This window comes from Xyrauchen texanus, chromosome 47, assembly GCF_025860055.1.
Source record: "Xyrauchen texanus isolate HMW12.3.18 chromosome 47, RBS_HiC_50CHRs, whole genome shotgun sequence".
Lineage (NCBI taxonomy): Eukaryota > Metazoa > Chordata > Actinopteri > Cypriniformes > Catostomidae > Xyrauchen > Xyrauchen texanus.
Window position 1 is genome coordinate 19,275,292 of NC_068322.1, and position 18,271 is coordinate 19,293,562.

An 18,271-nucleotide genomic window follows, 5' to 3' on the forward strand; every position below is an offset into this window, starting at 1 on the left:
GCGTTAAAGATCTCGTGGACAGGGGCCTCCTCCAAATGTTGCCAGTTCACCCGCACTACTCGCTTGGGCTGACCCAACTTACCACCAGATGGTGATCGTTTGAGAGCTCCGCCCCTCTCTTCACCTGAGTGTCCAACCCTCTTGTCCACCAGGGTAAACTCCAACATAGCGGCACTCAGCTTGGGACTCGTGAGTATCCCCACACCCGCCCGTCGCCTCACACCCTGGGAAACTCAAGAGAAGAATAGTGTCCATCCCCTATCCAGGAGTATGGATCCAGAGCCAAGACTGTGTGTCGAAGTAAGCCCCACCAGATCCAACTGCTTGGTGCCCCTCCCTCTTTAGTCACAGACTCATAAAACGGCATGAAATAGTACAGAAGTAGTATGGATGCATTTGCAGTAATGCACTTACAACAGAAATCTATGGGGCAAGACAAGAAGAACACTGATTTAAAACTACAAGACTTAAATACTTAAACAAGACTCTGTTATTGAATATGTGTTTACTGTGTGTGTGCAGGGAGCCGCTCTGATCCGTATGCTGGCTAATGTCATGGGACAGTCACTATTCCAGAGAGGACTCAATGTAAGTCAATAGCTGCTCCTCATTCACTCTCTCTGTATTTTTTATATTTTCTCATTATGGTCACAAAGACACTTTTACACTGTGTGTATGTTCACAGTTTTTCCTTCTTTTCTCCTAAAGTGTTATTTTATGAATATGCTTATGAGGCTCTAAGTATGAATTATACATTCTGCTTCAAAATTACATCTTTAACAGGATTGTGGCATATTATCTACACTACTTTTCAGTTCAATTCCTCGCTTGTGCTTTTTTCTAAAGACCTATCCTTGTTTCATCCTGTAATTAACATTTTCATGACATTTGAATGAGTTATGAATAATCTCACCATTTAAAACAACTTAGAAATATCTCCACAAGTGTTCAATTCTCAAGCTCTCTTGGATTGTCTCGTGTGTTTTTTCTTAAAGTGTTTGAGAGATTATTTAGAGCAGGTGTTTCAAACTCAGTTCCTGGTGGGCTGCATACTTCCAGAGTTTAATCTTAAAGCACTCCTGAAGACATTGATAAGCTGATTCAGGTGTGTTTAATTAGGGTTGGAGCTAAACTCTACTGGACTGTGGCCCTCCAGGAACTGAGTTTGACAACCCTGACTTAGAGCTTTAGAGCTGCACCAGCTTGTCACTGTGTCATGTGCTATCATCATCCTTGAGGTGAAAGACACACAATCATATGATCAGTCAAATGTTCATTTCTTATCAATCAGAAACGTTTCAAAATAATTCTCTATTAAACTGCTGTTTAAAGTCATTTCAGTGATAGTTTTGTGTATGTGTAGGGGTGAAGACAGACAAGTGGATGTATTTTATATCAGAATAGTGTGTGTCATAAATGAGTGTGAATAGGTTTGAAAGCTCATAGAGCTGACTGGATGTGAAGCCGCTGTGATGAAGCATGATAAAGCAATCTCGTTTACACATACTCACAATGAAATGTAAGAAATATTAATTTCTGCTGAAAATGTGAAATGTCTGACCTATGAGTATCAGAGGACGAGTGCACCATTGCCCTGGAGAAATAAACATCATCGTCATTCTCTGGATGTGATGTGGAGCTCTAGGAAGCTTCTTCTGTGGATTCTGCATTCATAGATGTGTTTTCAGAGCTCAGCAGGTTCATGTCAGCCCGTGAGGAAAAACAGCAGCTTTTGTGGTACATTCATTTGTTGTGAACACAGATGAAATCAGATACCCCTCCATTCAATTTCCCAACAGTCTGAAAGATAGCAGAGTGTGTCTGAGATTCATTTTTCCATCTTCCTCTTCTTATTCGGTTCTCCAGTAGACTCCTCTGGTTGGGCTTTTCTTCCTCAATATTACTGTTTGGCTGCTTCTGTCTCACTTCTTTGTTTGTCTGTCTATCAGTCTCTGGCTGTGTCTCATTTGGAAGGCTGCATGCTAGATAGGATGCATCATTTGAAGGCTGCAGTATACATAGCATCCTGGTTTAAACAAGCCTCGTTTAAACAAGACGGCCTTCGTAGGACAAACAGAAATGGAACATAACATGGTTGCTTTGACACCACGCCACACTTTAACAAGCACAAGAGCTTTGGGTGAGAATGGAACAATGTCCCTTTAGAAGGGAATGTATGAGGTACATTTTAGGTGAGTTACGAACACTGGAACGAACACTGGACGAGATGGATTCAGTTGCAGAAAACAGCTTTATTGAAAAGACTGGCACAAGTACAAAGGGGCAAATCCAGAGGAGCGTAGTGAGACGAGAGCGTAAAGTCGAAGCCAGGAGATCAGGTAAACAAAACAAAACACGAGAATGAACTAACTGGGAGAAGACTAGCAAAACACTAGAGTTGGCAAAGCAGAGAGAGTAACAAACAATAACCAACAAAGCTAAAGTGAAAGGGCAGGGTATAAATAGAGAAAATAAACAGTGCAGGTGAAACTAATACTCAGGTGATTGGGAACAAGTGTGAGAGCTGGAAGGGGCAGAGTGGACTTGGGAACGGGAGTTCGTGACAGTACTCCCCCCTCTACTGCGGACGGCTCTGGACGACCGCACTCGGTTACGAGGAGTGCACCCTCCGGGAAGTGGTGCGGGACGATCAGGATGCTGGAGATGGTAATCGGTCTTTAGTGTTTGGTCCAAGACATCCTTCGAAGGCACCCACGACTGCTCCTCAGGTCCGTAGCCCTCCCAGTCTACCAGGTACTGCAACTGACCACCACGACGTCTGGAGTCTAACAAGGCCCGGACCACATAGGCGGGCTGACCTCCAACGTCGAGTGGTGGAGTGGGTGTCTGGGATGAAGTGGGCGGAAACATGGGACTGTAGAAAACTGGCTTAAGCAGGGAGACATGAAAAACAGGACAGTTTTTGTAGCGGGGTGGCAGCAATAATTTATAGGTTACAGGGTTAATTCTTTTAACAATCTTAAAGGGACCGATGTACCTGGGGCTCAGCTTTCTGGACGGGAGACGAAGACGGATGTCCCGGGTCGCTAACCACACTCGCTGGCCTGGATGGAATGTAGGTGTGGGTCTGCGTCGGCGATCTGCCTTGGATTTCTGGGTTTGAGTGGAGTGTTGAAGACGCTCATGGGTGCACTTCTGGGCCCAGGTGTCTACTGTAGGAACATCACTTGAGGCAGCCTCCCACGGGAAAAGGGGTGGCTGATAACCCAGGACGCATTGGAACGGGGTGAGCCGGGTTGATGAACTGACCAGGCTGTTTTGGGCATACTCTGCCCAGGGGAGGTAGGTGTGCCAGTGACCCTGGTTCTGAGCACAGTAGGTTCTCAGATATTTACCTATTTCTTGATTGAGGCGCTCAGTTTGACCATTCATTTGTGGGTGGTATCCAGAGGAGAACTTCAGTTGAACGCCTAGTCTGTCACTAAAGGCTCGCCAGAATCGAGACGTGAATTGGGTCCCTCTGTCAGACGTAATCTCCTCGGGGATGCCAAAATTACGGAACACGTGACTGATCATGAGGTCGGCAAGGGACAGACATGCTGGCACACAGCTGGCCCCGGAGCTGCGCAAATACATAATATATAAATACATAAATATCCTCCCAGTAAGGCTACTTACAAAGTGTCACCTCACTTTGGTGGTTAGAAGGCCATCCCCATGAATTCTCCATCTCCTTCTGGGTGCTCAGTCAGACCAGCAAACAAGAGGGTGTGTTGGTGCCCAACTGCGCCGTCTCTGCCCAATACTGTGTCCGCATTCTTCACCATTGTGGTGGGGTGAGCAAGAGACACACACAATGGGTGTGGCGTCAGGCCTCGGAGAAGCATTTATTTGAAATAATAATAAACAAACAAGGGGGCATAAAAGTGTCCATAGGGAAAGTGTCCAAAACAAAGGGGTATCTAGAGTCCTCACAGTGAATGGAAGGAAGGGTACTGATAGAGGTAAAGTTCAGGTATATTTTGTGGGGTTCAGCAGCCACAACGTGCTTCCCTCCTTGGTTTGGGTGGGAGGAGAGACGGCTTCTTCAGAATGGCACGGCTTCCCAGAGCCATGGAGTGTGAGGGAATGAATGCACAGCATTCTGGTCTGACGGCCACGGCGCGTGCTCCAATCCCCAGCGACGCATATATTCAGCAGCCTGAGTTCACCATTCCTGAGCAGTTTTAAAAAAACCTGTTTGGTTCTTTTCCAATACTTAATATTAAATGTGTAATTTGTGTCTCTATCTGTTTGCAGGATTACTTGATGACACACATGTATGGGAATGCTGATAGAGACGACTTGTGGAATAAATTGTCTGAGGTGAGATTTGACACATACAGCTCTTGTTGTTCTAACTATCTTCTGTGTGTAAGACCTCTACCCACAGACAGGCATCATCACTAGGGTGACGCACCTCAGAGCACATAAACATTCATATACTGCATATGGGTCAGGAGTCAATCTATAACTGCACATATACACCATGAATTTATACCGATTGTCATCAACTCACATCAACACAAAGATTTATGAAAATGCTGCACCAGGAAAGCGGTTGATTTGGATGCTGGTTGTGTTTGTCTTGTGTTTCACTTGCGGTTTTGACTTTGTACTTAAGAGATGTTTCCTACTGGAGAAATTCATATATTGATTAATAAATCTGATCAGATTTAACACGAAGCTCTGTTGAATCCAAATATACACGTTACTGCAGATGAACACAGGCTGCTGCTGATTCTGGATGTTTTTAACTTTTTAATCAATTATTTGAAGCTTTCTTATTAGAAGTGATTAGTGAGGTGTCATATAATTGCTGACATACTTATCAGTGTGTGAGATTAAACAGAATTGTTAGTCCTTTAGCCTTCAGGATAATTCACAGAATTGTCTTTCACTGACGGAATGTTGACCTATTTGAGTGTGATGACTCTTGCCTCAAAATATCAGATTTATTAGGTTTGGCACGAGCTCCTCTATACTGACAATAATGCTCAGATAAATGTGCTGTGGTCCATGTCCTTTTTAGTACCATAAAGTGTTTTGCAACCAAATATCTGCTGGCTAGACAGAGATGCTGAGAGATAGAAAGTCAAAACAGTCATAGTCGACAGTCATAATAAGAGTGAAGTTGAGTGTTGAGTTCAAGTCATCAGAGATGAGCTTTTCAAAGTCACATGAGCAAGTCTCTTAAAGTGTCTTCAACGAGATCACTTTCAAGAGCATTTCAGGCTATTGTTATACTTTGTAATGGAACAGCAGGACATTAAGCTGCTTTCAGCATCATATGAAGCATTTTGTCATTCACATCACTCTCTGTAATGCTGGCTGATGGGTTTCATTATCCCTTTCAGAAAAGAAAAAATTTGAAGGTAAGTTTATGTGAAGCGGTCTGATCAGGAGCCCTGTTTCCTCTGTGACTGTCTGTGTGTGTGTGTGCGCGACACATTAACAGTGTGTGACGGCCCATCATCAAATGTGTACTGATATGTGCTGTGCTCATTAACTATTCATGAAATCCAATTTGCTGAAATAATCTAACAGTGCTTAACGCCCACAAAGCCCTTTGTCAAGATCATGACCCATTGCTGGACTGGCCTTTACTATCTTTAATAATTTCTGTCTGGGCAAAGATACAGCAGCTTCTTGAAATCAAAAAAAGATTCATAATGTGGGTACATGATCAGGATCAGCCTCTTCTTCTGTATTCACACATAAACAAACCATGAGTCATCGACAGATAAAAGAAGTCCATGATGAAGTTTGGTTTTCTGTTTAATATCCTATTTAATGTTCATTGTCCACAATAATCAATCATATTCACCTCATATGAGCCATTAGAGTTCTTAGATGTCAGTATTTGCAATGCCCTGCTGAGGAAAAACATCTAAACCTGGTCAAACATGGTTGGCTGGTCTTAGCTGGGGTTTTGGCCACCTGGTCTCATAGAATGAACGTTAGTCTATATACATTTCCGCAATCTGACTTTTATGTGCCACTTTTTACGTTTCACTGCAGTTTTCTAGTGAAATATACACTAGAGGTGCTACAACTGTGTTTTATTCATTGTTACACAAATCATGACTACAATTCCTTTTTGTTTTTCAATTCGAATTTGCATTTTAAAACACTATCAGTTAAGATTAGGTGTTGGTTTTGGGTAAGGCTGTCTGTTTTGTTAAACTCTCAATTATCTTTTCAAACCTATTGGTTAAGTTTATGGTAAAGTTTTAGGTTAAAGGGGTACGTTTTACTTATTAAAAATTCCAACTAAAATTCACCTTAAAAACCATGTTTGATTACAATCTTATTTAGTTAGTTGAAACTGTAATCTAGTTAATAAACTAACTACATTAAAAAAAAAAAAAACATAAAAAAAAAACGGTCAAATGACTGGCAGCAGAGGCTGCCAAACAAAAACCGTAAAATTAAAGTTAAATATCCTTATTCAAATAAAGTGCAGAAACAATACATTTACAGACATTTTCATTAAAGGTTTTACAGAGAAATACCGTTATTGTACAGGTATTTCCTGAATTATTATGATCAAACACCTTCAATTAAGAGTTAACATGCTAAAGATTGTAAAATACCACATTAAGATTCACTGAAAAGCTCTTAAAAGTAGGATTTCATTTACCATTCCTTTAAACTAGTTTGAACAAACTTTATTTAAATTGTTTGTACCAACATTTGCCATTATGAGACAATCTGGCAATGTGAATACAGAGTACTGTCAGCTTTGAGAGTGTTAGTTATTAAATGTTTAGCAATTTAACCATGCACCTAGCACCCACGTCAGAAAAATGTGAACCACCAAAAGAAGACACTTTTCACATATGTATCATAGCAAGGTAAACTATAAAATATTGCCAATTGATACACCAAAATCAAACCAACCATCTAATAAATGTATTAACTGCAGCTGTGTTTACCCTGTTATAACATGTCTGAGGGGCATGAGGGTCTTTCCCTTAATGTTCTCCTGAAAATGAAATAAACGATTGTTGATGATGATGATGATGATGATGAGTAATATCTTATCTTATATAGTACTGCAGTTGATACTAGTGATGGACTTGTTTCTCTGTTGGGTGTCTGTTCTCCCCCATAAACCTTGTTCCAATGCTTGATCTAAATAAAATGTAAGCAAGTTTCTTATCATTAGCAGTTATTAGCGTTGGAAATGGGAATGTAAATATTGCTCAACGAAACAGGCAGCTACACATTCACTACCAATCAAAAGTTTTGAAACACTTGACTGAAATGTTTCTCATGATCTTAAAAATCTTTTGATCTTAAGGCGTTTGCTTAAATGTTTGAAATTAGTTTTGTAGACAAAAATATAACTGTGCCAACATATTCATTTATTTCATTATAAAACTAAAATTTAATAATAAAAGATATGTTTTTGTAATTGATGACATGGAACAAATAATAAAGAAAAGCAGCCAATAAGAGCCCAACATAGATGGGAACTCCTTCAATACTGTTTAAAACGCATCACAGTGTGAAACCTCAAGAAGATGGTTGAGCAAATGTCAAGAGCACATTTCTGCAAATTCTAGAAAAGGGGACTACTTTGAAGATGCTAAAATATAACACTGTTTTGATTTATTTTGGATTTTGTTTAGTCACAAAATAATTTCCATGGTCCCATTTATGTTATTCCTTTATTATATTATTATAATAGTATTATATGACTTTAATATACCATTTTATTTTCATATTTTAGAATAATAGTAAAGAATGAGTAAGTGTTTCAAAACTTTTGACCGGCAGTGTACATAACAGATTTGGGCCAAATATAACTTCTCTCAAAGACAAGTACAAGCCATAGCTTATATTTCTGTATAATAGTGTTATCATCCATTGGTGCTACGTTATGTCAAGTGTTTAAGTCTAGTTTAATTCAGCTATCAAATGTGCATATTTTGAAGATTAAAAGAGTCCAAGTTAAAGGTTTTTACCCAGAATGCACATTACAGTGGCCATCGGATTGCAGAGCAACTTCCTGGATAATTCTGTGGGAATGACCAGCCTCCATACCCCATAATGACAAAGCAAAACTAGATTTGTGATAACTTTGCAAATGTGTTAAAATAAAAAAAAAGGTGCCTTGGTACCTCAGCGAGTATTGACGCTGACTACCACCCCCTGGAGTCGTGAGATCGAATTCAGAGTGTGCTGAGTGACTTCAGCCAGGTCTCCTAAGCAACCATATTGGCCCGGATGCTAGGGTGGGAAGAGTCACATGGGGTAACCTCCTTGTGGTTGCTATAATGTGGTTCTCGCTCTCATTGGGGCGTGTGGTGAGTTGTGTTTGGATGCCGCAGAGAATAGAGTGAAGCCTCCACATGCACTACTGTATATGTCTCCAAGTGATTTCTCCACAAGCCACGTGATAAGATGCGCACATTGAAGGTCTCAGATGTGGAGGCAACTGAGATTCGTCCTCCGCCAGTCACTACGCCACCAGAAGGACTTAGAGCGCACTGGGCATTCCAAATTGGGGAGAAAAAAATTATTATGGAGGCCACTGTGCTCTTGGAAACATTCAATGCAACAGAATTTTTTTGTAGCCTTCCCCAGATCTGTGCTTTGACAGAATCTGGACTCCGACTCCTGCAGGCAGTTCCTTTGACCTCATGGCTTGTTTTGCATTTTCAGCTGTTAGACCTTACATAGACAGGTGTGTGTACCTTTTCAAATCATGTCCAGTTAATTAAATGTGTCACAGGTGGACTCAAATCAAAGTGTAGAAACATCTTAAAGATGATTCAGAGAAATGGGATGCACCTGAGCTAAATTTCAAGTGTTATAGCAAAGGGTCTGAATACTTATCTCAGTGTGATATTTCAGTATTTTCTTTTTAATAAAGTTACAACAAATCTGTTTATGTGGTATGAAATGTAGACTGATGTGAAAAAAATTATAATAGAAAAATGTTTAGCATAAGACTGCAATATAATAAATGTGGAAAATATGAAGTTTTCATTTGTTTTTATGTAAAGCACTTTGGAATACTTTTGTATGAGATGGTGCTATACAAATGAAAATGAATTGGAACTTGGTTTCATGAAACAAATTAGTAAGAACATATCCAATCTCTGTATTTCTTGCCTCGGTTTGTTTACCTGTCCCTGGATTTAATTCGGTACCCCACCATCCGTTGATATCTTGTCACTCCTGGTTCTTCGGCCTTCTCATGATCTCACAGGTGATGCACTGCTGTGATCATTTGCTGTGTGAAGTACAGTTGGACACAGTGAAGAATACAGTCAATTATATCTCAGAGCAATTACCTTGGAATATTGGACATTAATTAATAACTTCCATTCTATTGAGAGATCATATATATATATATTTCTGGTCCAATAAATACAACAGTACTCCTCAACAATCAGATGTGTATGCCTATTGTAGTTGTGCTGTTATCTGTTTACAAATTAAGTGACTGTAAACTTACCATACCACCAGTCATGTTACTTTACCTTTCAAATTCATACCGAGTTAGTTTGAACTTTAAAGTAGCTGACAACATTAACACATACTTGCAACACTGGCTAATACTACATTGAAATATGTACTAATATCTCAATTAGCATCTCACTTTAACACACAACATTTTGATGAAGAAGTAAACATACACATGAAGAGGTATTTACCTTCTACACGTTGCGATGTGTCCATTACCCGTTGGTGAAATGGGCATAAATACACTCAGGCAGGTTTTACATTTTCACACGTCTCGTCTGTTTTCACCATTTTTAGACTGGGTTACATACATTAAGGGCATGAAAACAACTGGATAAATGTAGTTATTTTCTTTAAAATTGTGATTTTGTTTTACAGTGTAGGTTTTGGAACTGAAATAATATTTCAGTAAGTTTGAGAATATTATGATATGTTCATTCAAAATCGAGTTTCTTTGTTCTGCTATATAGCCTACATTTTATAAACGGGTTGCAGTCACCTGTCATTCATCCTTCTAACCATTTTCAAAAAGCGTACAGCAGCTCAAGCTGAAAAGGGGATACAATACAATAAACCATTAGTCAAATGTGCCTCATACATGCAGAGAAACTTTGAAAACTATTTCTACTGAAAACTGCCAGTTGTCCATTGTGCCAAGCCATTTATAATAGCATTTACACAGAACAAGGATAAACGGCGTGTGTATATTTCACTCAAGGATGAAGCTCACTCACATTACGAGCATTCCTCATTAATGGCCTGTGAGATTGAATTGAATGTTTTAGTTATTCGAATATTCAGTAAAAGAGCTGCTTCCTCTGAAGAAATCAGATTTATAAATCTAATTCTGCTCCTTTTCAAACCTCACTCGCATATAGAGATGTTAGATAACTGGAAATAGATGGCTCGTGATGTGCCCACATTAAAGAGCCATTTAAGAGAACAGTAAAGTTTAATCGCCTTTTTAATTAAAAGTCCAGGCTGGGTTTTTAATTTACTCCTGTTTTTGATTTAGGAATTACAGACTTGCTGTGGAAAACAAAGAAAACTCAAATCAGTTCAAATATGTGTATATCAGTCCAGTAAAGGCAATGAGTCTGAATTCATTTGTAAATATGAGCACACAGCAGCTCTAGATTTAATCAGATTTAATCTCCAGCAGTGAAAGTGTGAGAGAACAGAAGCATTCAGAGTCTGAGAGCATTCACTAATCCAACAACACATCTCACTGACACTATTGACACAATCCCTCTACTGTGAGCCGCACAGGTGCTCTACATGCTGATATGGAGACAGTGACACGTGTGGATTATGTTTTGATGTGTTCTGTTTGTGTCACAGGCCATGCAGAGGGAGGGGAAGGACATCAACATCACAGAGGTCATGGACCGCTGGACTCTTCAGATGGGATATCCCGTCGTCACCATCAGCAAGAACGACAGCCTTGACAACAATGTCTCCATCTCCCAAGAGCACTTTGTCTATGACACTGATGCCAAGATCCACCATCCTGAGCTGTTCAACAAAAGGTAGTGTACCATATCTCAAACGTGACGGTCATGACATGAAAAGAACACACTATCAGTCATATGATGGTGGATATGACCCTCTGACATTGATTCCCTCACAAAATATTATCCATCATATAATAATGGCATCTCTTTCGGAGTCTGAACACTGTGATGTTGAATCGTGTATAAATCCATACAATCAGTGATTCTGCTCCAAAACTCAGTTCAGAGGCCTGTTGCACAAAGTTAGTTGAATAAACTCAGAGTTACAAAGTAAGTTTCAGACTGACAAAACGAGATAGACGCTTGGTATAAACATACTCTGTCAACTGAGATTTTGATCCTGAGTTAGTGGTTAAACCTGAAGCGTGCACATGAATGACTGACGTTTGCCATGAACAGCCAATGGGTGAAGATTGGAGAGAGTTGGCACTATTTACTTCTGGCAAGAAAAAAAACAAACAATATAATGTGTAATTCAATTTACCTAGGTTCACAATAAAAACACACATGCATGTTAATTTTAAAAGCATACAAATCTATATATTGATTTAAAATGCAAAAGCTTTTACATTAATTTAAATTAAAAGCCTAAGTTAATGAAGTGTAAGCAATGTCACTTTGTGTGAAAGTTTACATACAACAGAATTTTAACCAATATTTTTGTTCAAGTTCAAAGACTCGTCACTAAGTAAATTTGTCTTTTAAGTGTGAGAATCACCTCACGAACACTTCTGCAAGCAGTAGACAATTTTTTTCCCCAAGGATCTCAGCAGAACACACTCCAGCCAGGTAAAGTATTTAACGAAATGCAAATAAATATATATATCTATATTTTTTTTTAACATGCTGCTTAAAAAATAAAAGGTTCCCCAACCACAAAATATCTTAATTTACGGGTCTAATAACTTCATTGCATCAGATATGTCACTTTACTCACAGCTGATTGGGTTAGCATATTTTTGAAATCAGAAAATAAAACCTGCTATGGAGCAGGTTAGCCATGCAGCGTTAGTTGCTATGGCACCTTCTTGAGCCCGAAACAACAGAGATTGCTCAAACTAAACTCAAACTTGCCTGGGTAGATAGAATCCGGCTTTGTGTAACAGGCCTCAGTACTTCAGCAGATGAAGAGATGGAAGAACAAACCATTTTTATTAAAAAAATAATAATTAGATACTGAGTTATAAACACAGGTCCTTGTCTGTCGCTCACTTCGCCGTTGTGTCACTTTCCACATGTGACCTAAAAACCCATATGATGCATTCACCATGCTTTACCTACCCCAGTCTGGGCAGGTGCGGTTTCCGCAGGGTCTTTTTCCCCTGAAAGAATAGGAACTGGGAAAGATCACCTTCCCTGATGCGTATGAGAGCGTTAGGATGTCCCCAGCCACTTCAACTCTATGCGAGAAAAGGCGCGGCTGGCGCGGCCTGTTCCCATGCTTGGAACGTCACCTTGTTCCCCCCTGTCAGGGGTAAAGAACCAGAAGAATTTGACGACTTTATGGGGCGTTGGGGAAGGGTACGTGCAGTCTGACACTGCCAGTTGCTTTGGCACATAAAATACCTGCCCGCTCCTGTGTCAGCAGTACACATACATTGCTCAGCGCATGGCGTGATTTAAATTAGACCCCTAGTGTCGCTTCTTCGACACAACGTTGAAGTGAGCGACAGACAGGAACGTCTAGGTTACGGATGTAACCTTCGTTCCCTGTTGGAGGGAACGAAACGTTGTGTCCTCCCGGCCACGTCGCTGAACCGAGCCACTGTTGCGGCCGAACCTCATTGTCGGCTCCTCTGAAAAATCCTGAATGAAACAGACGCATTCCCCTCCCTTTATACCCGTTTGTCGGGGGGCGGGACATGCAAATTCTGTCTGCCAATTTCTTAATAGCCTTTTCTCATAGATCAGAGATGTGAAAGGCTCTCAAGAGAGACCCCTAGTGTCGCTTCTTCGACACAACGTCTCGTTCCCTCCATCAGGGAACGAAGGTTACATCCGTAACCTAGACGTTAGACAGTTGTTGTTTTTTCAGTAGGAAGTGTAAAAAGTAACAAAAATCTGTCCATACAAATTAGATCTCTAGTCATGTTTAATCACACAAGACCTCAATCTGCTCTTAAGTGAGCATTTCATTTTTTATTAGCAACTCATGCTAACCCTTCACCTCCACAAGCTGTCTACCACCCGCCTGTGGTGTCATAAAAGCGGTGTCTGTCACTGGCAGATAGATTAGTTTAATTCTATGTTAGAGTCAGATGAATAATTCAACAGCATCAATGATCCATTTTTAGAAATCCTTCCACTTTGGTTTTGGATCAGACACTGCTAGTATCACTAAAATTTACTGAAGAATTTAATTTGTATGCTGATATTTTTTGAAGTCTTCATAGTGAGCATGTTGTTTAGCAATTTTGTCCTATTTAGACCTTGAACAATAAAGTTTTGTAAATGGTGCACAATACAAATGACAAACAACTGCAATTTTAGGTCATGAGCAAAACTCCTGAGATTGTAGGATGTATCTGTAGGGTGTGTCAAAGTTGAATCTCTCTGAGAGAAGTAGAGCACAATAATAATGCTAGTGAGACTTAAGCATCAATAACCACAGATTTATCATCTGCAGATGCAGATGAAAATCCTTGATTTCTCGTTTTTTCTGTGACAAGGCTAGCCCTCCACATTGACCCATGTTTATGTCAAAATATGAGAACTACAGGTAGAATTCTGTTAGAACGCCTGTTAGAGTTTCATTTTTTCAGGTCAGACAAAGCCACCTTCATTTGAAGCTTTCCTCCTACTCGAGCATGCTCTCTTAGAGCTGTGCTCTTCTGCAGAGGCGTTCTGAAGCAAAGCCACACCACAAATCAATATCAGAGCTGTGTTATGAGTAGGGGGCTCTTATTCCCGTTTTGCCCCTCAGGTAGTTTTTAAGTTGAGATCCAGACAAGCTGACAATATGCAAGGGGCATTTGACACCTCTGTAAATGCAGTGTAACACCTCACATCTGAGCAAAATGTGCTGACAGAAACATTGGCAGCAGCTGAAGGTATCAGAGAAGGTCAATTTGAATGTATTTCACACTCTTTTTGTGTGTTTCATGCCCACTGCATTTCATAACAGTTCATAGATGATCCAAAGCAAAGGGCAAACTCAGCTGGACAATAGGAAGACATTGGAAAATGCCAGCAAAAAATGAAACTGTTTATTTCACATCACTGAGCTTGAAAGACATTTGCTGCACTGCGAATCAGTTCAACCAACCAGCTAGCAAACCTACCAAGAGTTCTGACCCACAGAGACACAACGACACATACTGCTGTGAGGAACGGCCGCTCACCACGAAGGGAGAAGGAGCTCCTATCCGACCGCCTGGAGGGGTCAAGGCTGTTCGTCTGCTCTCAGGCGGCCGAGCTCCTCCGTCCCCCAGCAGATAGCAACGGCTGCTCAGTTGGGGTGGATGGTAGTGGCGAGGACTCTACTATTGAACATTGCCTGATTATTGTATATTTATATTTTATTTTCATTACTGAACATAAATCTATCATTGGTCTACAGTCCACAGCAATCCATTTTGCAATTGTATCCATTAATCTGTCTGAGGTAGACTTATTTCATTGATGCTTTTGAGCGTCTCCCTTTGGTTTAGTTTTATAAGTGTCAACCAAAGATGTCTATATTCAGCTGGAGTGAGCCTCTACATCTTCAACACACTTCATTTGAAATCATCAAAGGAAAGTTGGGCACAGTTAATTTGCAGATTCTGTGCTACAGTGTTTTTCACCATCACAACTAGTCTGGAACTCATTTAAACTGTGTAAACTTTCATTAACACCTTTAGCCTATTGTCTTGCCTGGCTCTTTCCACAGCACAGATCTTTTGCTGAGGTGATGTTATAGAGGATATAAACAACTTACTAATGGTTCAAAGCACAAATTGGTTTTCTTGTTGCATGCAAAAGAGCATGACTGTAATGGAGACATGCAGTTAATCCAGTTAATTATGTTAAAGTCCCCTTCTGGATTTGAGGCAATATTAAATGTATCTTTTTGTGTTATACCTTCAACACAAGCAACATGTTGTTGATGCGTATCTGTGTCAAACCCTCGCTATTGGTGTGATTTACAACAGTTGGGGTGTCATGTTTTTTTTTTTTGCAGTAGTCTACCATGATTTATATCAAAGTACCTTGATATTGCTATCTGATTCCACCACTGCCCCCCATTTCACAGCTTAATATTCAACAGTAATAATAGTCAACAGTAAGTAAGCTTTTCTTGTTGATTTCACCAAAACGTGTAACACTGTCTTCAATTTGTAGAAATATGGTGTGAATTTGGCATGGGACTATGCTGTAGTGCTTCAGAAACTACACACTTATTTTTAAACCCCTTTTTTTTGCCATTATGATGTTGTGGAACACATCAGGATGCATTAGCATTTACAATACAAATGTAATGTGGCCATGACCATGTCTGAAAGTAGCTTGAAATTACAATATTTGTTGGATGTTGGATGCTGTGCTGCTGCTGATGGTAAATGTGTGATATGTAAGTATATCACACATGTTGAGCTGAATGGCCCCTAGTGGTGCATGATAGGGTGCTAAAGCCAACAGTCCCTGAAGAGAGCTGGAGATATCACACCCACACAGACACACTGAGAGACCTGAGAGAGAGAGAGAGAGAGAGATAGAGAGGTAACTAAGGGTGGATATGGGTTAATCGCAGTGAATTTTAAATCAAGACATTTCACAGATGACAGCTGCTATTTTTAAACGGTGGTGAAATAAGCTTAGTCTTGGTAGTGCCTTAGGCACTCACCTAATTCACCTATGCCTAGAAATAGCCCTAAACTCAACCCCAAACTGCACAGAGAAAGAAATGAAGCAGTTCATTGGGACTGTTTTCCAAATGTGGGGTTTCTAATACATTCATGTGCTGGCAGTCCCACACATGCATTGACAAGATAGCTGACACAATGCCAATGAAAAGAATGGAACAAATCAAGAGCAACAATTAAGTTCTTAAAGACTTAAATAGAATGCCAGTAAAGTTTTTAAAGTTTTAAAAGGAATGTCTATAAAGTTTTTGAAATGGCAAGAGATGCTTTCCAGACACAGAAAATGCATTTGAATGTGTCATGTCTCAGACAATTTACCAAAAAACATTTACCCTAATGAGACAAAGTCAGTAAACATCGTCACCGAAAAAAAGGTCAAAAGTTATATGCAGAAAACACATTTTGGAAAATGATATTAGACTTAATTTGACTAAAAACATAAGGTAATAAATAAAAATAAAAAAATCATCAGTGATTTTATAATTAGTCCCATAGGTTTCCCACAGCATGTACAGGTATTACCAAATTCCTCCCATTGGTCTTTATCGATCATGGCGTCCTAATAATCCCCATCCATTAATTGGCTCCATCACTCCACTCTCTCCTCTTCACCAATAGCTTGTGTGTGTGGTGAGCGTACTGGTGCACTATGGCTGCCGTCGCATCATCCAAGTGGATGCTGTACACTGGTGGTGGTTGAGGAGAGACCCCTGTTCACTGTGTAAAGCGCTTTGAGTATAGTGTCAGAAAAGCACTATATAAATGTATCGCTCATTCATTCATAACCATGGTTAAATTTAAGTTTATTACATTTCATTCAGCACTTCGTCTCTTATGGCGAACTAGTGCTCTGTGCCTTTATGAGTGCTCATGCACATTAAACAGAATCTACGCTGCACAGAAAGAAATGGATTTATAGTCCATTAATGTGTGAAACTATTGATTTATTGTGTTCCTACTTGTGGATTACTAATTTTCACCAATATGTTAAAATGAAAGAATGTGGGAATTTCATGTCATTTTTGTGCTCTCACACTTGTTGTCTGATTCAGCTAATGTTATAAGTGCAGCCCTGGCCAGTAACAGTTTTAGCAACTGCCCAAATCTCTCTCATACTGGCCCTGGGCAAATGGGCAGTGGTTATTGTCAAGCCCTGCATAGATTTACATTGAATGGGGGACCCAAGTTACATCTAGGGTTCAGAATATCATAGAGAATTTGTGTGCATTCTTTTGATTTGGGCCAGTAAACAACTTTCACAAAGGTTTGCTTTGCTGGCCATATATGCAGTGAGATGCATGTTAAATCCTGAACACACAAACTAAAACTCACAGTTATAACAGAATGCACTGGGTGGCGCAGTTGAGTGCGGTCACAAGTTCATCACATTTGATGAGCAAACCGCTCTGTCTGGACTCTACTGCAGCACATCCCTCCTCCTTCCCGAGTTGAGGCACCAGTGTAACAAGGTAAAAGGGGAAAGGAAGATGAGAGAAAAGGCTTAACAATATAAATAATAGTTTAATGACAAACTTAAGCAAAAAGACAAACACAAACATGCTGGGCTGCTGCTTGTAACTGTCTCTCTCTGGAACTGCCGCCTCTGGTCGCCTTTATCCCTTTCAAGGGCTTGATTAACCTGATTAGGGGCCGGGTGTGCAGCATCACGACCCTGCCGCGCCCTCCTCCCTGCCACAGTTTTATAAAGTAATAAGTGTAAATTATTGCCCCCAAGATACATACATATTTTTGTCACGTTTTCTTTACTGCTTCATGAAACAAACAGAATATGGGTAATCAAATGTTGTTACCTAGAACAGATGATCCGTATTAAAAGCAGCTCCAAAACAATGCAACGAAGTGTAGAGATGTTGAAATAATATATACAGAGTGACTTGAGTTTGGCTCTCAATGACACATGCTGTGTCACTTGATGCTGCCTGAGTGCCTGCCTGATGGAAATTGCAGGCAGTCAGAGATTCTCAGCTGCAAGCAAATTAACTGTAACAAATTATCTGCAAAATAATATGCGGTATTTCCACTATTGGCACAATAAAAATATGACGATTTTCCAAGTAATTGGCCAATAATATATCGGCATCCGATTTATCGCACATTCTTAGATTAAATGTTTATGAATGGAAGTGAATGGAGTGTAAATGGAGTGTAGTGTGACCACAGATTAACTGAATCAGACTTCAGCCTTTTTTTTCTGCCCATTTTCACTTTAAATGTATTTGTCTTCGAGCAGTCAAAAGATGATCTATCAATCTGTAGTTCTGACTCTCAGATCACTCAATTTATTTAGTAGTATGAGATTCTTGAATAAGAACTCCAGTAGAGACTCTATTTTGATATCATAAAATACATATTGTTGAGTTCAGTTGAATTGTGCTTTTCGTGTAACTAAGTAATAATTGGTTAGGGCATCTG

The 18,271-nt window shown here is 39.9% G+C and overlaps 1 protein-coding gene across 1 annotated transcript in view; it reads left to right on the forward strand.

Moving 5' to 3' along the window:
• LOC127639264 (thyrotropin-releasing hormone-degrading ectoenzyme-like) overlaps positions 1-18,271 on the forward strand; it is a 161,420-nt gene that overhangs the window by 92,108 nt on the left and 51,041 nt on the right. The window contains exons 8-10 of the mRNA XM_052121185.1: positions 523-588; positions 4,261-4,326; positions 10,822-11,009. Of these exons, the coding sequence (XP_051977145.1) occupies positions 523-588; positions 4,261-4,326; positions 10,822-11,009 (320 nt within the window). The remainder of the gene's footprint in view (positions 1-522; positions 589-4,260; positions 4,327-10,821; positions 11,010-18,271) is intronic.